We start from the raw sequence: 23,214 nt of genomic DNA on the forward strand, positions 1-23,214 counted from the left end.
CTGGCCTTGAACTTAACTTCTGTCTTAGCCTCCCAAGTTGCTGGCATTTCAGATATGCACCACAGTGCCCGTTCAGAAGTTCATTCTTAACCATTAATGCAACTAAAACTACTTTATGTATTGAAAAACATTTCTGTGGACTACTCTGAAAACACAACATACAGTCCAGTGTAGTATACGTCTGGAACTTGTTAATAATGAATGTATGAATCTATACCCCTTCAAATAAATAATTTTGAATATATATAAAAAATGTACTCCAAATCCTAAAGGTAATTTTAAAACACAGGCATTATGTATATCAGAGACTTGCTTTATTTTTCTCCTAGCCAAGCAAACACAAAGACACTATATTTGTCTCCTAGCCAAGCAAACACAAAGATGACTTTTTATAAGCAGTTTTTACCTGAAGCAAAATATTTAATACATATGCGAGTTTTATGCCAGGCTGTATAACCACATGATTTTTCAGAAATTGAATTAAATTCCTCTTAACATAAATACTCGATGTTTTTTCCTGGAGGACTGTTTGTTCACTTATACAAAATTAGAAAGCACAAAATACTGAGAAGATAATAACCGCAATGTACAACACTTATGCCAGAGAGGCATAAAATAAATCTTTTATTTTAGTGCCACAGAAGTTTAACCATCTGAGTGGGAGTTCTATTGCTGACAATGATTACAATTTCTAAACACTCTTCTATCTACCAAAACCATTTTTAGTTATAACATCTGTCCCTTCCCAGTGCATTTAACCAGTTTGTACTGGGAGAACGAGTTAAATGCTATACTGTATGCCACTTGGAGCAGAGGAGTTCCCTGAGCAGGGCTGGCATTTAGTAGCCAGTTGAAAGCCAGAGTGGTGGAGTCAGGGTTAGAACCAAGATCTCCTACACTCCCAGACCTAGTACTTCTAGTCCCACTCCACTTCTCAACCTTTGTTCAACCAACAGACATATGACATTTAACTTCGCCCTTCTCTTCCACTCATGAAAGTATATAAAATGAATACACATACACACAAAAACTGAGGAAATGAAATAACCCCATAACAATGACTACATGGGGAGAAGGAGGGTATTAAATGTGGCTTCCATTTCCTACGCTGTGCATCTCTATATACTTTTTTTTTTTTTAACAAAAAGCATGTATTTGTTTTAGTTTTGAAATGGGAGAAAAGCAAAATCTCTTCTTACACTGAAAGAAGATTTAATTTGTAAGAAACTGTATGTACCAAATAACAGCACAAAAAGACTTATAAAGCAAGGATTGAAAAAACTGAAAGGTGGGGCTGGGGATATAGCTCAGTTGGTAGAGTGCTTGCCTCGAATAATCATGATGGGGGTTTATTAGCATATATTAATTGTATAAAATAATGCTTCACTGTGATTATTTCACACATGCATACAATATACTTCGTAAACTCTATTACCCTCTTATTCCTCCCTCCCTCTGGTTCCCTTCTGCTTCTCTAATGGCCCCCCTTGTACTTCATACCTACTCCCCTGACCCACTACATTCCACATGAGCAAAAACATGAGATACATGAGTCTGGTTTATTTTGGTTAACCTAATAATCATCAGTTCCATCCATTTTCCTGAAAAATGACATAATTTCATTCTTCTTTAAAGCTAAATAATATTTTGTTATGTATAATACAGTTTCAAAAAAAATTTTTTTGGGGGGCAATACTGGGGTTGAACCCAGTACTCATACATTCTAGGTAAGTGATCTATATACTCCTAGCCCAAAAATTATTTTTTAAAAAGATATCTGAATACAAGAGAGTAATATATCCTAGTGATTCTCAAAGTACAGTTTGAAGATCCCTGAATGTCCCCAAGACTTCCAGGAGTCTGCAGGAACAAAATTATTTTATAGGAATTATTTTGGCCAGGCGTGGTGGCGCATACCGGTAATCCCAGCAGTTCAGGGGGCTAAGGCAGGAAGATCCCAAGTTCAAAGCCAGTATCAATCATTAGTGAGGCCCTAAGCAACTCCGCTAGACCCTGTCTCTAAATAAAATCTATAAAGGACTGGGGATGTGGCTCAGTTGTTAAGTCCCTCTAGTTTCAATCCCCAGTACCAAAAAAAAAAAAAAAAAAAAAAGAATTATTATGAAAGACACACTATTTCTTTTTCTTTCTCATCCTCTCAGTGTAAAATGAAACTTTCCAGAGGTTACAAAAATTACAAGAGACTGCATGCAGAACCAAATAAGATTCAGTTATCTTTTATTATGTCCAACATTTGCAACAATAAACTGATACCACTTTTCTCAATATTTCTTGGATAATATAGTTTAAAAAATATATTATGTGTTAACATGTAATGGATTTAATATTTTTAATGAATAAATATTTCAATAATTTCAGCTTTAATACCTTAAATAATAAATATTGCTATAGTCACATAAATAAAAGCTCTTTTGAGTGTGCCATTTAAGGGTATAAAGGGGTTCTGTGATCAAATAGTATGAAACATGCCATTAAATACAAAAAACATCACTAACAAACTTCGTTATCTTTTTAAAATTATTATTTTTTAGCAATCACTTCTAATACATCTTTAATCTTATCATGCTATATCAGTGAGACACAGTTGTGACAGCAGTTGACATCATACTTCCTGAGTTGTCCAATGTCTTCTCCAAAAAAATTCTTTAAAGTCCCATAACTTGTAAGAAGAATAAATAGTCTTTAATCAATATCTTAGAGACAATTATTTTTATTGAAGATGTGATAATGTGACATAATAACTATATATTTGGTTTTTATCCTAGGTTCCCCACACAGCGGTCCTTGTAAAACCCTTATTAATTTTCCTGAATGAAGGGAACATGTTTTGTTATAATACTTGTCTTAGGAGCCTGGGGATGTGGCTCAGACACAGAGCACATGCCTTAAAGAAAACAAAAATACCAGGTCTTAGTTCCTTGTTCCAGATACAAGGATATCTAAGATCCTTGGCATCTTCAAAGTGTTAAGTTTCTTTCTATATGCTAACCAGGTGCCTGGGGCCCCCCAGACAGCTTGAGCTTGGTCACCAGAAAGACCAAGACAGGATTAGAGGATTGGAACTTTCAGTTCCACTCCCTAACCTCCAGGAGGAAAGAGGGGCCAAAGATTGAGCTCATCATCAATGGCCAATAATTTAATCAAAGATGCCTATGTGAGGTCAGGCACAGTGGTGCCTGCCTATAATCCCAGCAGCTCCAGAGGCTGAAGCAGGAGGACAGAGTTCAAAGCCAGTCTCAGCAATTTAGTGAGGCCCTAAGCAACTTAGTAAGACTGTTTCAAAATAAAAAATAAAAAAGGGCTGGGGATGTGGCTTTGTGGTAAAGTGCCCCTGGGTTCAATCCCTGTTACTAAAAAATAAAAAAAAAAAACAAAAAACAAAAAACAAAAAACAGGATTTGGAGACACAAATAATAAATGTCTGAGGTAATAAACATGCCAAAGACACTGATTTGATCATTACACATTATATACATGTACTGTAATGTCACACTGTCCCCTGTAAGTATGTACAATTACTATATGTCAATTTAGAATAAAAATTATACTTAAAAAATGGTTTGGAGAACTGGGCATGGTGGTGTACACCTATTATCCCAGGGACTTGGAGGATGAAGCAGGATGGAGGCTAAGGCAGGAGGATCTCAAGTTTAAGGCCAGCCCTAAGTAACTTACAGAACCTATATTAAAAAAAAAAAAAAAAATCTTTTTTTTTAAAGGGCTTGGGATGTAACTCAATGGTAAAGTGTCCCTGGTTTAAAAAAAAAAAAAAAATGGTTTGGAGAGTTTCAGGTTGGTAAAACATTCCTAACTTCAAGGGACAGAAGCTCCCATGCTCAGGACACTTTGGGACCTCATCCTATATACCTCTTTATCTGGTTATTCATCTGTATCCTTATAAACTGGCAAATAAAAAATAAAGTACTTTTCTGCCTTTTGTGAGTCTTCCAGCAAATTACCAAACATAGGAGGGGGTTAAGAGAACCCTTGATTCAAAAAAGTATGGGAGGCCCAGGACCTGCAACTGACTCCTGGAGTGGGGACAGTTTTGTGGGATTAGGCCCTTAACTTGTGGAATTGAGACAGAGACCACCACAGGGACGAAGGACAAATATACTCCTGAGCCTTAATTCAATGACCTGACAACCACTGAAGAATAGAATAAGTTATTTTTTCCTCTGCTCTCCCACCTTCACTCATAGCTTGTTAAGAATTAAAAGCTTAGTGTGTGCCTTACCTACCCCTTAAACAACCTTACTAGCTTCTGAGACCAGAATGCTCATGTCAAGACAGATAACACAAAGGAAAAAATTGTTGAGGAGCCATCAGAATGGCAAATTCCCAGACCCCTGAACATATTACTTGCCCTGATTTGTGTTCTCTCTCATTTCCACCTATGTGTACTCTTAATAGCTAAAGCAACTCATACCTATCACAAGATAGAGATGTTTACACAAAGTGGCCTGATATTAAAAACCAAGGATGTGGGGAAAGGTATACTTGTATTCTGTTGGTGGGATTGCAGATTAGTACAATCACTCTGGAAAGCAGTATGGAAATTCCTCAAAAAGCTAGGAATGGAACCACCATAATACCCAGTTATCCCATTGGTATTTATCCAAAAGAAATAAAATCAGAAATAGCAATACAGACACATCAATGTTCACAGCAGCATAATTTATAATAGCCAAATTATGGAATCAGTTCAGAAGCCCGTCAGAGACAAATGGATCAAGAAAATGTGGTAATATACACACCAGTCTAGTGTATTTATACATAAAGAAGAATGGAATTATGGCCTTTCCTGGTAAATGGATGGAAATGGAGAATCAAGGGTTGAATGCTTCCTCTCATATGTGGAAGCTACAGCAAAATAAGGGAAAGAAGGGAAGGGGAGAGGATCAGATATCACAAAGATATAAGGAAGATCAGTGGAGCAGAAAAAGGAGATCCAAAGGTAGGGAGGAGGGATGGGAAAGGGGTGCCTATATGAATACTCCAGATGGAATTTTACCTTTATGTATATATAGAAAGTATCAATCAAAAATAAATAAATACACGAGAAAAAGGAAGATCAGTAGAGGAAAGAGAATAGGGGGAGAAAGGAGGGAAGGGAAAGGAGGAGCAGTCAGGAATTGAAATCAAATTCCATGCATGTATGATTTTGTCAGAATGAACCCAACTGCTATGTATATTATGTATAACTATAATGCTCTAATTTTTTTAAAAAAGAATTTCTTCTATACTATTTCAGAACTTTTTCAAAATTTAAAATCTGCTTTACTGCCATGTGCTATGGCACACGCCTGTAATCTTAGCAGCTCAGGAGGCTGAGGCAGGAGAACTGCCAAGTTTGAGGCCAGTCTCAGCAACTTAGCTGTCTCAAAATAAAAAAATAACTAGGGCTGAGGATGTGACTCAGTGGTAAAGTACCCCTGAGTTGAAGCCCCAGTACCTTCCCCTTCCAAAAAAAATTTGCTTTACAGTTCAGCAAACAAAACTATTGTCATGTTTTTTTCTTTTTGTTTTTGGTACCCAGTATTGAACTCAGGGACACTCAACCACAGAGCCACATCACATTCCCAGCCCAATTTTGTATTTTATTTAGAGACAGGGTCTCAATGAGTTGCTTAGTGCCTCACTTTTGCTGAGGCTGGCTTTGACTGGTGATTCTCCTCAGTCTCCCAAGCTGCTGGGATTACAGGTGTGAGCCACCAAGCATTGCTGTCATGTATTTTAATTCTAACTTTTTACTTTTCTTTTTTGCTGTGCTGGGGATGGAATCCAGGGTCTCATGCATGCTAGGCAAGTGCTCTATCACTGAACTACTTCCCCAGCCCTCTTTATTTTTAATGACCACAAACGATATTATTTTATAGTTAATATTTGCCTAGAAACAGTCACATACAAAATTTACTATTTTCTATCTAGACTCTTCATTCCTTCTTCCATTTCCTATCTTCCATCTCTAGAAGGAATCACTCTCCTAGGGGAAGAACAGATTTAGTATTACCTTTCCAAAGAGCCTGGAATCAGAAATGTTTCAGATTTTTAAATATCTGCATATACATAATGAGATATCTTAAGGATAAGATCCAAGTCTAACCATGAAGCTCATCTACATACTTTACATATTCAGTCTGAAGGTAACTTCATACAATATTGTTAGTGCACCTTTGTTTCAACTGAGACCCTTCACACGAAGTTAGGTATGCAGTTTTCCTTTTGTGGTGTCATGCTGGTGCTCAAAAAGTTTTAGATTCTGGAGTATTTCAGATTTTGGATTTGTGGTTTAGGGATATTCAACCTATACTTCTTTCAGAATTTCTTTCTAGTGGCAAACTGGTTTTGATGCCTCTATTTCACCAAAGCTTTAAAGATTTTCACTGGGTAAAGCATTCTAGATAGCAAGTTATTTTCTCTCAGCAACATGAAAAGAACATTCCATGGTTTTCTTTTTTTTTTTTAATTTTTTAGTTGTAGATGAACACAATACCTTTATTTATTTTTATGCAGTGCTGAGGATCAAACCCAGGGCCTTACACGTACTAGGCAAGTACTCTACCACTGATCTATACCCCCAGCCCCATAGTTTTCTGACTATGATCACTGCATTTGAGAATCAAATGCCAGTCTTTTAGCTCATTAATTCTACCATTAGCTGTGTCTAGTATGTTGATAAACCTCTGGTTAAATCTGAACCTGTTACTCAGCTTCAACAGTTATCATAAATGCATAGCTATGTAAATATTTAGTTTGAATCTTTACTTGAGCACAGCAAATTATGCATATAGTTTAAAAATTCATGTAATAAAAATGATAAAATATGTTTTTGCCCCACCCTGCTCTATTCTACCCAATCTTCCTTCACAGAGGCAACTTAGTTCTTTTAAGCTGTTCACTTTGGAATTTACACTTATAATTAAATAATATAGTGATATCTTTTGAATCAGTTTTAGACATTATTTCTATTCTATTACAGGGAATGAGAATTTACTCTCTAATACCACATTCTTTCCTCTTCCCATCCTTCTAACACAGTTATGATTTTTGCTTAAATCAGTGTTCAGTATTTCCATGATAATCAATGCATTAGTTATATTTTCATTTCCAATTTCCAATTTTTCAAATCTGCTTGTCTAAAGTTTAGTTTCTTGTAAATGTTTTTTAGTTTTTCCTTAATAACTTCTTTTAGATCATGACTAAAAATTCCATTTTCTGATTCTATGCAGGACTGTTGCTGCTGTACACCATTTTCATTCATAATACCTTATTTTACTGAGTTTAGTTAGGTTTGAACTGAGTTGCTCATTTCCCTTACATTTGTATTTTTTGGAGACTCTATTGGAGCTCTTAAGGATAAGTATTTTTGGAGGAATTATATTACTTTCTGCTAAGAACTTTGGGGTACCATCGATATGGAATCATTGTAAGTTAAATTATTTGCTTTATTAATTAATTAACTTGTTTTTCAAATTATTTATGTAGTGAGAATTTGGGCTGCAGCTTGAGGGAAGGTTTGTGATTTCAAAATGTCAGAGGTGATTTCCTCAGGGAGGAGCAAGATTATTTCCCATTCACTTTTACAGCATTTTCCTTTGGGATTCCAAATTAATTGAAAAGTTCCCTACCAGACTTCTTACCTTGGACAGACCAGTTACTTTCTCTTCTCTGCACCTCTAGAAGTTACAGACCTAACGCTCATTTTTACCTGGTGAAACAATTCCTATAGGGCAAAACTGCTGTACCTGCCCACTGTCCCACTGTCTCAGAGTTCCCTACATCCTTGTTATCTTATTAAGATGCTATTGCTTTTCTATTATTTTATATGGTTTTTAAAAATAAGTATGAAAAAGGAAAATTCTAAGAAGGTTTTGATTAGCATCTTAATTAGAAGAAGAAATTCTATTATAAATAATGGACTTGGGGGCTGAAGTTATGGCTCAGTGGTTGAGCACTTGCTTGGCATGTGCGAGGACCTGGGTTCGATACTCAGCACCACACATAAATAAATAAAATAAAAGATCCACTGACAACTAAAGAAAATAGTAAAAAGTATTAAATAATGAACTTGGGTCTTAGCTAATAAATATTTAAATTATTTGTGAATTTGTTTCTTTTCTGTTTATTTTATTGTGATCTTATGGAAATTTTTATATGGGTAGCATGGTAACACATTCACATTTTGAATCTAGTACCTCAGAGGATCTAACACTACTCTTCTAGGTTTCCCAGATATTTAATGAGTGAGTTAAAAAACATTTCTAACTCAATCTCCCTGCCTCTGAAAAAATTGTATAAAATTAAGCAAAGTAGCAAACAGTCCTAAATAAAAGCAAATCAAAAACCAACATAAAACCAAAGCTACCATTTTACCTTGGATATGAAAATTTGGAAAATTTTAGAATCAGAGAGGGAAAACCCAGAAATTTGAAGTTTAGGCCCTTTGTATACAGGTATCTGATAAAAAGAGACCAAAGAATTCAGGGGGACATCTAAGTAACCTCAAGAGCTTTTAACCTGAATGACCTAAACAAAATACAAACAATGCTTTAGCAAAGTACATCTGATTTGAAATAGTAGGGTTCTGAATGAATTTGAGTAATGACTAGAAAAATGGAGAAGAGATAGCTGCCAGAAGATCTGTAAAAGGGAAAACCAATAAGATTTACTCACTTATTACACACCATAAGGAAGAAGGGAGAAACACAAGAGTGAGGACACCATTTATAGAAATAGCAAAGTCCAACAAAGTTCCTAGTTTCAGGTAATTACTAGGCCCATCTAGGATACAGTGAATTTGAGATGATAATGAATTAGTTGCTTTCTCATCTGGGTTCAAAAGTATCATGTGTCCCATACAGAAAAGTCTACTATACAGAAAGTACCACACTGTACTGTATTCAGATGTTAAAAAGTTTTCCTTCCTTATTAGACTACAGGCAATCTAAACAATAGAATGATTAAAAAGGGAAAAAACAGACAAACAACAATAACAAACCTTTAAGTAGGTGGCAATACCAGACAGCAACCTGAGAGAACATAGCTAGAGTAAAACTGCAAATAAAAATCACAGAAATAATTTTCAGCCTATACCCGGGGATTTTTGGCTCTTTTGTAAACAATTCCACAGTCAGCACTTGTATTCCTCAAGAATGTACCCTCATGTACATTTCAGGTTACATATCCAAAACACAGATGGTTTATTCATTTTGAGGGCTTTGTCTTTCCTGTAAAAGAGCATCAAAAGTCCAAAGTGTACTTCTTAATTTGGCCAAATCACAAGGAGTTGAACAGAAGAAGTTCCTGATACCAAAGGACACAGTAGGAATGAAATAACAGAATTAACCTGGTCAAGACTTGGTCCCCCAAGCATGAGCAACTTTATAGGAACAGACAGGGACACACATAAAAAAAACGTAGAAACAGATCATCTGCCTTTTCAGAACAGAACAATGATGTTTTGTTGGTATATCAACCAAGTCACCAAATTTGATCATTTCCAAAATGCTAATCCACTTCAGAAGAATGAAAAATTGTAAAAAAGCAATGCTAGTTCCAAAGTCAATTTCCAGAGGAGTCTAGAAATGGTCATGTTATAGCACCACTGCTAAAATCAGTGGGCAGTATCTCCTGATGAAGTACATGGCATTATGGGACAGAAAAACTATTTTAGAAAGAAAACAACTAAGATTAGTTTTCTGTGATAGATCTTGAACTAATAAAATTCTAAAGATTGAAAGCCACTTATTATAGTTTCCATATTGAAAAGCAGGTTATCCACTTAATCAGAGTTAATTCAGGTCTTTTCTCTGAGATAACAACTAATCTAATTCTCACATCTATTTATACTTGGAGATAAATATATAAGTTAAAGAAAAAGCTTAATAGAGGGGATGAAGGTGTAGATAACTGATAGAAAGCATGTACAAGGCCCTGGGTTTAATCCCCAGCACCAAGAAAAAAGTAAGTCCTAATAGACACACACCTGAGCTTGGAAAGAGCATGCATGTTGGAATTTAAGTCTAAGCTATAAACCAAGGTTCATATCTAAGATACAGCACATATAAGAAATGACTTTCAGTTCTCCATGTCTCAATTTCCTCATTTGTAAATTTGGAACCAACACCTGCCAAAGTCACTAGAAGTTATAACTAAATTATGGAAAGCAACTAGCATCATATCAGGTACACAGTTGGTGCTCCCACAAATTTTGGTCCTTAAATGTCCTTTTAGCACTAGGACACAATGTTAATTTAGGGGCCTAAAATTAGAGATGATTTATAAAGTTCCTTCCAAAAGTGCAATGGTTATTTAGTAAAAAATAAAGGACAACTGCTCTTGAGGCAGGAGTAAAATACTATGAAGAAGTCTAATCAAATGAGAATGCAGGGCTGGGGTGGTAGCTCAGTGGTACACGTTTACCTAGCCGTGTGAGGCACTGGGTTCGATCCTCAGCACCACATAAAAATAAATAAAAGCATTATGTCCATCTATGGCTAAAAAATATTTTTAAAAAATGCTAAGTGAAATAGGCCAAGCCCAAAAAACCAAAGGTCAAATGTTTTCTCTGATAAGTGGATGACAATATATAACAAGGAGGGGTGGGTAGGGGGAGGGAAGAATGAAGGAACTTTGGATGGTGTAGAGGAAATGAGGTGGGAGGGGATGGGGGACAGAAAGAATGAAACTGACAGTATTACCCTAAGTATATGTATAATTACATGAATGGTGTGAATCTACACTGTGTACAACTATAGAAATGAAAAGCTGTATCCCATTTAGATACAATGAATCAAAATGCAGTCTGTAAAAAAAAAAAAAAAAAAAAAAAAAGAGAATGCAGAACGGTAAATAGATGAGCCAAAGGAAAGTTAAAGATGACCCTGGAAGAACAGTTCCAGTGGTCAAAATAGGAATGTAGAGGAGAGGAAGAGAACATGAATATTTTTTAAATAACCCTGGCATAAAGGGAAGGGGAATAAGAAGTAACTGAAGAATGCAGTCTCTGGACCAGATTGGCCAGATTGGCATAGTTTTCTGATTGGACAAAACTGAACAAAGGTTAAAGCTATTGGAAAGAGATGAAATAAGTGGAATAAAATCCTGAAGATAACTGGGGTGGCATGAAGGGGAGGACCAAGATCAGAGGAACAGTGACCAGATGAGTCTGTTTTGAACTATGGGTACAACTGCAGTTGATTCTATAATTAGAAAAAATGAAAAAGTGAGAAAGCTCATCCTGAGTAGCCTCTATGTTATCTGGAGAGTAAAAGGTGGAGATCATCTGCTATGAGGGAAGGGAATGGGTAGAGCTGGCCATATGAGAAAAGAACATTTCAGTTTCATTGACTTTCTTTCTATCTTCGGTGCTAGGGATCAAACCAAGGGCCTTGCACATGATAAGACCACATCTACCGAATTTTAAAATTGGGAACAAATACTTTATTTGTAAGAACAGACCTAAACCAGGAATTAATAATTATAATCTTACTATAATATTCTAGGAAGTAACGTCTCATGAGAACCAAGTAGTTGGGGCATTACTGTCCCTGTTTTATAGCTTGATAAACTCAAATTCAATAAAGAAAACATAAATTATCTAAGATGACACTGACAGTTAAGACTTCACGCTGAACCTCCCTTTCAGCTACCACACCACATTTGCTTCCTAAAAAATAAATAAATAAAATAAACAGCAACAACAACAAAACAGTCATTGAATTCTGTATGTATGATGAGGTAAGATAAGAGTGTCATTTATCCTTTTTCTGACTCAGGCATAAAAAGAAGCAAAATAAAGTTAGAAAAAGAATTTCAATAGTGACTATATAAGAACATTTAACTTAAAAGAACTGAACTGAAATGTTTGCTTAAAAAAAAAACTGGTTTGGTTTTGTTTTGTACTTTTGTGATGCTAGGAATGGAACTCAGGACCTTGGCATGCTAGGCAAGCACTCTACCACTGGTTACACTGCCCCCAAACCCCTAAAAAGGTTTTTAAGAAATCAGTATGTTATGGAAGGTGCATAGATGAAGCAATAAAATCCTAAAAACTATTAATGATTCTATCACAACTTATTGAAAGCCTAATGGGGGCGGGGAACAGTAATCTAGGAATAGAAAGTAAAAACAAAAATTTTTTTCTAATTACTTCCCCTCCCACCCCTCTTTTTTTGGTGCTAAGGATTAAACCCAGGGGCACTTAACCACTGAGTCACATCTCCAGTCCTTTTTACTTCTTATTTTGAGACAGGGTCTAAGTTGCTGAGGCTGGCCTTAAACTTGCAATCCTCCTACCTGAGTCTCACAAACCTCTGGGATTACAGGTATATGCCAGCACACCTGGCTCCCTGAGAGACTATTTACAGGTTACAAATTAGAATCCAATTAATTGGATTGAATCTGAAAATACATTGTATGTGTAGCGGGGGGTACCAGAGATGGAACCCAAGGCCTCTGCACATGTTAGGTAAGCATGCTATCAACTGAGCTGAAAATACAGGTTTTCATCTCTAATTTAGGATTCAGTGAATGAAATCATGGAAGACAGTTTACTGAGCAACACCAAAGTTTGTTCATAACAAGGTGTGGGAGACCACATTAACATTTATATTACACAAAATGTTTACCACAGTGAAGAGTTACAAGTATACAAATGCCCATAAATGAACTATGGAATACCCATGAGATATTAAAATATATTTAAAATGATATTTGAAGACTTTTTAATTACATGATATAGTAGATATCAGATGTTTTGGGTCACATAGCACCACTCTTTACCTAAGGACATGACATACTGGTTTTCTTTTGGAGAATTACAAGTCAAGGGTTGGGCACATGACCTTAAGCAATGCTAATAGGAACTGTTCCAGAATATTGAATTTTGAGCAGAATGTTGTATGGGCAGAAGGAACAGGGACAGAAGTCATCAATTGCAGTATGGGAATCCAATGGAGAATCTCCAGAGTTTCAGAAATCTTTCTGGAGCCTGTTAGAATCAGAGATTGTTTCTGAAATCTTCCTGGAACTAGTTGGTTCTTTACTATTCCAAGTTCTTTAGCTCCCCACTGACTCAGGGAGCTCCCAAAGAGCCTTCCCATAAACCTTGTTTTTGTTTAAGTCTGTATCTCCAACTTGTAACCAGAGAACCCTAATTAATACACATCAAAAATACTTCATAGCCATGTACAGACAGAGAAACAACATGTATCCCATTTGTTTACAATTTTATAATAAAAAAAAAACATACTTCATAGTCCAGAACAAACACCAAAAAACTCAGGATATGAAACTCTATCCCAGTACCTAAAAAAGAGATCTATTCATAAATGCTTATTTGTATATAAACATAGACAACAGGGAGTAAGGAAGATACAGCCACATTTTGACACTATAATCTGATTAACTTTAACTCAGACTCCTTTGCATAGCAATCAGTAGCCTCATATGTAAGAAATTCTCAAAAATTCAAGTACAGTTAGACTGTAAGTTTATGTTTTGGGTTCTCATTAGACTTCCCTTGAAAGATTTTATGTACATTTATAAGTAGAAGAGATTTTCTTAACCTAGAATTTGAAAAGTGCTGTTTGTTGGAATTGCCTAGGGTAGTTTAAACATTGAAAACAGATTGAAATTGTAATGCTAATGATTAATCAGCAATTTTCAGGGAACTTATTTTGTCTCTTGTTTATTTAAATCTTCTTGGTATTTTATCTGCTTTATTTATTTATTTATTTTTGAGGATGGGTCAGTCTTGCTACTGCTCAGTTGGCCTTGAACTCCTGGGCTCAAGCAATTGTCAAGCCTCAGCCTCCAGAATAGTTGGAACTACAGATTTGTGCCACCATGCCTGAATTTGTTAAGTTATGTGTGTATAGTATGTGTATGTGTATGTGTGTGTTTTAATTAATTAATTTGAGGTACCAAGGATTAAACCCAAGAGGTACTTTACTACTGAGCTGCATCTTCAGCCCTTTTTATTTTTTATTTTGAGACAGGGTCTTTCTAAGTTGCCAAGGCTGGTCTTGAACTTGTGATCCTCCTATCTGAGCCTTTTGAGTAGCCAGGATTACAGGCGTGTACCACCACAGCTGGCATAATTTATATTTTAAAAGAATTGCATATAATTGAATAAAGACTCTTAAGAAATTCAAATCTTGAAACATAAAAGATTCCTCCTTTGTTCTCTCACCCCCACCTGTCGTTCTGTAACCCAGCAGGGTCCAGGTACTTATTATTAAGATGGTTTAATGAGGCTTACAGCAGGGTATGGTGGTACACATCTGTAATCCCAGTGGCTTTGGTGTCTGAGACAGGAGGATTGAGAGTTCAAAGCCAGCCTCAGCAACTGCGAGGTTCTAGCAATTCAGCAAGACCCTGTCTCAAAATAAAAAATAAAAAAAGGGCTGGGGATGTGGCCCCATGGTAAGCATCACTGATTACATTGCCTTAGTCAGCAACTGGAGAAAGAGCATTTTCCTGAAATAATAAAATTCATGCTCTGGCATATGTAAGATTATCCACAAATATCCCAAGGAGTGCCACAAAACACTCAAAACCAGAATTTATTTTGATTTTTAAAACAGATGGACATACTGGTGGGGCTGGAGTTGTGGCTCAGTGATAGAGTGCCTAGCATGTATGAGGCACTGGGTTCGATCCTCAGAATCATATAAAAATAAATAAAATAAAGGTATTGTGTTCATTTACAACCAAAAAAAAAAAAAAAATACGTGCACATACTGATGCTGGGAGCATAACTCTGTGGTAGAATAGTTACTCAGCATATACCAGACCCTGGATTTGATCCCCAGCACAGCACCCTTGGCCTCCTCCATACCCCAACCAAATGGAACATTTGTATAACAGCACACACTTCACAGTAAGAAAGTGCAGAACTTGGAAGGAACTGAATAAATAAGTGAAAGGTCAATTCGAAAAGGTTGTAAATCAACATCTTAAACAGTGATCCAACAACCCTTTGGGTAGAAGCAATTATTCCAGGCAGCCCAGGAGTTTATACCAAGATCACTTAGTGAGAAGCACAGACAGGATTCTAACCCAGGCTGCCTGGCTCAAGAAAGGCATTTAAGTGCTTTTAACCAATTATGCTAAGCTAATCCTCCATGATCATCTCCACGACTTGGCTGAACATTATGCTTAGGAGATTTAATTAAACATCAGCCATCATCATAATACTATATCATTTAAAACAATGCTGTTTTTCCCATTAACTCCAGTTACATTTTTGTGGTGAAATTTTACCTTTCTTATTGGCCAGATGAAAATAGGGTTCGTGTTGTATGATTTCAACTTTGACATGGAAGTTTTCTAAGAGAGTCTGATAATCAATCTTCAGCATATTTCAAAGAAATAATTTTTTAAAAAGACCAAAGGAATTTCTCACTCAGATATGTACTAAGAACAGTACTTTCCTGAGAGGAAGCAAGAGAAAAAAAATATTCTTATGAAAGTATGTACATTAGGTAACCTATGTAGCTTATGGGAGGCGGGGGGAAACACAGCAAATTCAGGGTGAATAATTTCAAGTACCACTTTAACAAGAGAAAAATAAGCAATAGAGGAGAGAGAGAGAAATATCTTTCAGGATTAAATAGAGATACCTTTATCTTTAGTCAGGTTGTGTAGCAGGGCTCAGAAAACTATGGTCTGTGGGCCAAATTCAATCCACTGCCTGATTTTGTAAATTGGGTTTTATGGGAACACAGATCTACCCATTCGCTTACTTATTGTCTATGACTGCTTTCACACTACATGGCAAAGCTGAGTAGGTATGACAAAAACCATACACAATGCCTACAATATTTGCCCCCTTATAAAAAATGTTTGCCAACCCTATTTGTTTTATAGCACTTACTACCTAAAAATATTTGATTTTTTGTTTATTAATTTATTGTCTGACTCCCCCCACTGGAATGCACATTTCATAAAGAAAGGGACTTAGTTCTCCCCCGTATTCCTGCACCTAGAACAGTGCATGACACGTGAAATGTATTCAATAAAGTTGTTGAATGAATGGCACTTAATGAGAGGGAAAAGAAAACAAGCATTATTCATTTTCCCTTTCTGAGTTGCGCTCCAACTATTCAGCCCACCATTCTACTGAAGCTGGTTTTCTCAATTAACCCCTGGATTTAACATGATAAATCCAATCGTTAATTCTCAGTCTTTGCCTCACTTGACCCATCAGCAGCGTCCGACTTAGTTTGTTTACACCCTTCTTCCTCACTCTTCACATGCCTTTCAGAACATCACACTCTCAGTTTGCCTCCCACTTCTGGTCCTTCCTTAGTCTCCTTGGCTGGTGCAGTCTTATTTCCCCAACCTCTTAATGTCTGTCTGCTTTATGGTTCAGTCACAAATTTTTTTTTCTTTTTTTTTTTGGGGGGGGTGCTGGGGATCGAACCCAGGGCCTTGTGCTTACAAGGCAAGCACTCTACTGACTGAGCTATCTCCCCAGCCCCAGATTTTTTTCTTATTCCACACTCACTCCTGGGTGCATTAATCATTTAGTCTCATGACTACTCTCAGGCATTTCAAATTTAATTAATCTAAAACTAAAACAATTCTTATCTTTTCCCCCCACAACTGTTCCTTCAGGACTTTTGCCATCTGAATAAACAGGAACATCATCCTTCCAGTTGCTTAAGCCCAAAATTCTTAAGAGTCAACCACCTTCATTCTGGTTATCTTATAAACATATACCAGGTTAATGATTACATCTCACCACTTCCAATGTTACCACTCTAGTCTAAGTCACCATCATCTCTTGCCTAATGATTACACCTCACTCCCTTAGACTTTCTCAACAGAGCAGCCAGAGTGATCATATTTAAAATGTAAATTACAAGTTCAACAGTAGCTCTCCCACTCGAAGTCACACAATTTGGTCCCCTGAAATCTATCTGCATTTTTATTCCCTCCACACCAGAAACATAGGCCTCCATGATCATTCAGAAGCATGCCAAGCTTCTTGAAGCATGTCTAGATTCCATGGCTCTTCTGGTTGAAATGAATAAATCCAGTTTCCTGAATAAGACACTTTAATGAAATATTGTGTCACCTAATTCTCAAAACAACTCTGTGCAGTAGTTATCATTCCTCCCACTTTACAGATTAAGAAAGTGAGCCTGGCATGGTGGTGCACAGGTGTAATCCTAGCTACCTGGGAGGGTGAGGCAGGATCAAGATCTTGTCTCAAAAAAAAAAAAAAAGAAAGAAAGAAAAGAAAAGGCTGGTAGTAATGCACTTGTTTACCATGCATGAGATGCATGAGGCCTTGGTTTCAATCCCCAGCAAAACACACACAGATTGTGAAAATAAGGTTTACAGGTCACTTAGCTAACAAATGATGAAGTTGGGGTTCAACTCAGATTAGTCTACCCAGAACATGAGCTGTCAGTGGGCATCCCGAGGACAAAATGAGAGGATTCAGTGATGTTCCCCTGAAGTCCCAGGGATTCTAACAGTTAAGGTGTGTGGTGACAACTAGTGAAGTATGAGAAAGGGGAAGGAGTTCTGGCCCAGTCTCGAACTTCAGAGGAAGAAGAAATGAGAAGAGGATCGTTATTCAAGCCTAGAATGGAAAATTTCAAAGAAAGGGACGGGCGTCAAGTGGAACCTAGGCACGCACAGGTCCGAGAGCCAAGCACCGACCCACAGGAACCTCGCCTGTGGCGGACAGCAAGCCGGTCGGGATGTTTTTACAGACCCATCTTTCCCTGCCGACGGTGCCGGTCAGAGCTCCCCCGCCAGGTGTTACGACGGCCCGTGCCAAGTGAAGGCAGGCTGTCACTAAGCTTCAGGTTAGGCCGGCCCGGCGGCGGGTCCGCGCGTGCGGTGGGCTGCCGCAGGGGGACGACGGGCCTTCAACTTCGGGAGGCAAAGAAAACCGCAGCGCCTCCTCCCGACTCCCGCCGCTTGTGCGGACGCACCGTCTTTATTCCACATCGCCCCGGGGACCGAGGCGCCGTGAGGGGCGGCGCTCCCCAGTCCTCCCCGCAGCTTCCCGCAGCTTCCCGCCCATGACCCGCTCCCTCGGTCCCACAGGCAAGGCGAACCCGCCCCCGACCCCTCTCGCCCCATCCCCCAGCCTCCTCCCGGGAAGGCCCCGCGAAGTGCGCCGCCCCCCGCGGCCCGGGCGCCGAGACCCCGCCTCACCACGGCTCCGGCCACGGCATGCACCAGGCTTTCGTAGGACAGCACCGAGGACATTGGTGCGGCTTCCGGCAGACCCAGCTACACTTTTCCCTCAGACGCCGCAGTCGGCGCAGTTAGGCGAGGAGCGCCGGGGACTGGAGGCGTGAACGTCGCAAGGCCCATCCTCTCAGAACCACTTCCGGGTCGCTGGGCGCCCTCGGTCGCCGGTGAAAGCAGCCGCCAGGGGCAGGAGAAACCCGGCCTGGAAACGCCCCCGAGCGTTGGTTGGCCGCCGGGCTCGCGCGGGCGGGGCAGGGCAGCGAGGTACCGCGCACGCCTGCACCCAGAGCACCAAGCGGGACACCGGTAGTCTGTGTCCAGCGCTTGGAGCTGACCGCAGTTCTCTCGCACTCCGGAACCTAGCCAGTCGCGCCTCAGCCTATTGACGCAACACTGGAGACCTCAGAAATCCTAATGGCCCTTTCCCCACTCACCCTCAAAAGACATGCTGGTGACAGCTGGGAGGGACTCAATGGGACCCGTCTTCCCTTCTTCACTTACTATTGGGAAAAAGTCCTACTGCATGCCCACATCAGTACACATAGTGTGATATTCCTTTAACCAAGTTCATTCTTTTTGTGGGGTGTGGGGTGGATACTGGGACTGAACCTAGAGGCCTTCTACCACTAAGACAGGTTTTCACCAAGTTGCTGATATGGCCACTGGGAATACACAGGGTGTGCACCACCATGCCTGGCTTTGTTTTCAATTTCTGGGGGAAATAAAGAACTGTTAACTTTGCACACTGGAGCAGCAGAGTAGAGAATTTAAAAGGAACATGTCTGAAATTACAAGACGGTATTATTTGAGAATCCCAGCTTCACAAGCAAGCATGGAAGTATTATCCTCAGTAATTAAATGCTTGTTTCCTTATCTATAAAATGATAAAGAGAAAGGTGAAAGTACTTAACTCTATGCTCAGTATCAGAGCTGAGCCAATATGGACAAACGGATTACAAGAGTGCCTGGTACAGAGTACAATTAATACTTACCTGATGTGTGTCTAATTCGGAGAGATTAATTTTAGGTATTATTGAATTCTGAAATGAACAATGCTTCTCTTTTACCCTACCAAGTTAGTGTTCCCCAGTGTGACAAAAGGCAAGTTGGCATCAAGTCTTTCCTGTATCTTCTGTAATTTTTTGCTGTTAGCTATGGGCTACACACGTTCCATCTTTCTGCACAGTTAAATATGGCCTAAACAAGCAAAATATACCCAACCAATGATATGTGAGGTATGATACTAATTCCTTATGTTAAGTTCAGCATCTCAGTGTGAATTTCTCTGACCACCCCTCCCCATTTCCTCAGGGTGTTAAATGATCACCAAGGCAACCCTACTGGACCACAAACAGAAGCTACCTGCCAAGTACAAAGCTGCTGATCTGATCTGGGCAGCTACCAGAAAATATATACACCACTGCACAACTTTGGTGAATGTATTTTTTAAAGTTCTTATTAACAGCATTTAATGATCTACACCCTACTATGCCCAGCAAATAACTTCAGATGACAAGAGAGACAAAATATGTGCTCACAAAGGTAGTGGGGAGTCAATATTCAGTTTGAAACCATATTTTATTTTTAACATAGCTAGAAATATCCAATAACTATATATTTTTAAGCAGAAAACCTTCTTTTCCTTCTTTTAGCATCATTAGCAGAAAAAAAGAACTTTTCAGATTTTGAAATGATATTAAGAAAATGAAGACTATTTGTTGTATTTGTGGAACTTAAAAAGTCTAAAAGCACAAGACACATTTTCAGAAGAGTGATTTACTTTTACCCATTTATGGTAATATTCGTAATATTCGAGTATAGTTAGGTCATGTATAATTAAAGTCAATCAAATAAGGAATCCAAGAAGAAAATGTTCTTCTTGAGTTAAGCACAGCACACATGAGATTTTTGAGAACACACATGAACAAAAAGAACACTGGCAAGCCCAAATCCAAGTATAAATGGTGTGTCTTTTTCAAGGATTTCAAAAGCATGCTCTATTAGCATACGATTTTTTCTCATTTTTATAACAGATGCATTTCTGTCTACTTACGTACAGCAAAGGGTTAGAACCTGTATAAATATATGATATCAGAAATATGCTACTTTATAAATGTATTTCAAGGAATTTTACCATTTCCTTTATCTTTGCAGGGACAAGAGGGAAAGAAACGTGGGGGCATGGTTGTAGTATTTAAGGAAGAGCTGAATACAATAATGACTCTTTATGGTGCCAACAACTCCATAATGCATAACCATGGCTCTCATCTATTTTATAATTCATGTTAGATCAAGCAGTTAGTTCCTTGTATGGTTATCAATTAACAAACCATATACTCTTCAAAGTACAAAGATCAATAAGTGTAGAACACCAAACACTAAAAGGAATTCCCTCCTTCCAATGTTTTTTAATATCACAAGATTTCACCAGTGGAAGTCTAATAACATTTAAATAAGCAATCTCATGGCTAAGAAAGAACTACAGTTTTTATGGGTATTATTCCCCAGTTAGGATATGTATTACATTTTAAATTAACCCCAGCATTAAATATGCTTGCACAATTATGCTATAAATGATGATAGCAATGATGATGCTAGAGAGAAAAGATTATCTTTAGTTCAAGAAGGGGGGGGAATACAACAAGCAGAAAGCAGACACAGTTGGTCATTTTCTGATGAGGAAAGGTAAATTTTAAACATAGAAATATAAAAAGAAAACTACTCCCTTATTTCCCCATGGTGGAAATAATATGAAACATTTATTCGATATATTGAACAACAACAGAGCTAAGTAATCCAACTCCACTGTGGCATAACAAAAAAAACCATCCCTCAACACAGTGTAAGATTTAAATGCAACCTGCATAAAGGTGCATGTCATATAAAATAGTAAGACTGCTGCTGCCTTACCAAGTACTTCCAGTCCCTACCCAGATTTAGAGTGAAATACTGGTGGTCCCAATAGTTTCATTGAAATAAATCACTTAAAAAATATTTTAAAAGAAATCAAAACGCCTCAGTAACCACATATTCAACTGAAATTTTATCTATGTAAATGAGATTTATTTACTTCCCACTAGTAAGTATTTCACTCACACTAGGGCAATGTATTTTCCATACTTAGTATCTGCCTTGCCCAATATCAAAGAAAAAATTCAAAATGATTAGTAAAGAAAAATGTAGGAAATAACACCCCCTTTTGTTTTAAATATTTTTAAGGTTTAAAAAGTGTTTAAAGTTTGTAATTCCTAGTAGGAAAACATTATCTGAATGAATACCCTAATGGCAAACCATTGTAAAATGCTTCAATTGCATTTGCTGCAGAGGGGTAAGGATTATCTTCAAAGCACCCCAGCTCTCCTGATGAGGTCAGAGGTACACTGGTTTGTATTATTGCGACATCCATTAAATGATCTAGGTTGCTTTTCCTTCAGCAAGGGTTTTGTCAGGTGGGCATTATGCTTGACCTCCAAATTTGGCTGACAATTTACTGATAAGATTCATAACCTTCGGGTTGCTTTGATATTTTGACATATTTGCTGGGTTCTGGGCCACATCCTGGAAAGCCACCATAACTTCTGGATCCTGCAAAGAAAGGGTTTGGTTTATTTATGTATGTATGTATGCAGGTACATATGTATTTAATAAGTATCCTATTTTATCAGCAACTTTAGTATCCTAAATCTCACCTATTTATTAGACCTATAATTCTGCCATGGTCAAATTAATTGAGGATAAGTCCCTGAAATAAAATATTAACATGCAACCTCTAAGTCAAGCTCAACTATGTTGAGCTTAAAAAAAAAAAAAAAAAAAAAAAAAAAAAAAAAAAAAAAAAAAAAAACACCCAACTTTAAGGGAAAAAGAAGACATGCTATTAATCGCCAACTACTACAAAGTATTTCCTATAACCAATTCTTAAAAACATACTTCAAATGTCCCAACTACAAAATTAGCTCTTTGCTAACTAAGATAAATGGCTAAGAGTAACCTTATCACCACACAGAATTAAAGAAATGACTCAATGATTAAAGTCCAATTTTCCTCTTAAGTCTTACCTGCATGGCTGCAAGAACCTCTGGATCACTAAGAATTTCATTGAGCCCAGGCATCCCTGCCATTCCAGGCATGCCTCCTCCCATTCCAGGCATTCCTCCAGGAAAATTACCAGGCATTCCCCCAGGAAAGCCACCTGTAAGAATAAAGCAAATAATTTTACAGACACCAACTATACTACCAACAAGTCTTAAAAAAAAACTTTCAACTGAAAAATAACACAAAAGTATGCATATAAAAACCAAGGTTACCACTAAGCACAAAGCAATGACAACATTCTAATCTGAACAAGACATAAATTGCAACTTCTAATTTTCTCTTAAACTTAAAGCTGAAGTTAGGTGTGGTGACTCCAAGACTTTGAGAACTTAGCTCTTATCCATAAAAAAAATTAAAGGTTGAAGGCTTGTCAAATTTAGAAAATAAAATGCATGTAACAGAAAATTATATCTTGTAATAGTTCACATCAGCAGTCATTTTCCCTTTGTTCTCAACTTTGGTCATCTTCTAAGATGAAGGTACATGACATTAAATTATGACCTAAAACTGAATTTTTAAAAAATTGTTTTAAAAATTTGTTGAGCACACCACCTTTCAAAATTAAAGATTTTATTTTCTAGCGGTGAACCAAATAACTAAATTCTAGTCAGTGCTACACTGATTACAGACAGACTTTACAAATCTTTCCTAAAATAAAACTAGTTAACATAAAACGGCTTTAAAATAAAAAATTTCCAAGTATACACCTGGTCTTTATATAAATTTCATACCACCTCATGCAGGAAGCATTTGATAATTACTTTGTAAGCATCATTTCTCACTCTTTTATCTGCATTTTGGTCTTTGGGTATCATTCAAAACTTTGCCTTGTTTCTGATCATATAAAATTTGCAAGAAAAAGAAGAATTTGTT

General features: G+C 37.6%; 2 protein-coding genes across 3 annotated transcripts in view; both read right to left on the reverse strand.

Annotated features, from left to right (window-relative positions):
• Positions 1 to 18,367, reverse strand: part of Slc25a17 (solute carrier family 25 member 17) — a 43,586-nt gene extending 25,219 nt beyond the window's left edge. For both annotated transcript variants that reach the window (XM_047551140.1, XM_047551139.1), the window contains exon 1: positions 18,208 to 18,367. In XM_047551140.1, coding sequence (XP_047407096.1) covers positions 18,208 to 18,227 — 20 coding nt within the window. In that variant the 5' untranslated portion in view covers positions 18,228 to 18,367. The remainder of the gene's footprint in view (positions 1 to 18,207) is intronic.
• A 2,920-nt stretch (positions 18,368 to 21,287) lies between these two features.
• St13 (ST13 Hsp70 interacting protein) overlaps positions 21,288 to 23,214 on the reverse strand; it is a 34,213-nt gene continuing 32,286 nt past the window's right edge. Inside the window, exons 11-12 of the mRNA XM_047550663.1 lie at positions 22,305 to 22,438; positions 21,288 to 21,831 (exon numbers count right to left, since the gene is read on the reverse strand). Of these exons, the coding sequence (XP_047406619.1) occupies positions 21,703 to 21,831; positions 22,305 to 22,438 (263 nt within the window). The 3' untranslated portion in view covers positions 21,288 to 21,702. The remainder of the gene's footprint in view (positions 21,832 to 22,304; positions 22,439 to 23,214) is intronic.

Source organism: Sciurus carolinensis, chromosome 4, assembly GCF_902686445.1.
Source record: "Sciurus carolinensis chromosome 4, mSciCar1.2, whole genome shotgun sequence".
Taxonomy (NCBI): Eukaryota; Metazoa; Chordata; class Mammalia; order Rodentia; family Sciuridae; genus Sciurus; species Sciurus carolinensis.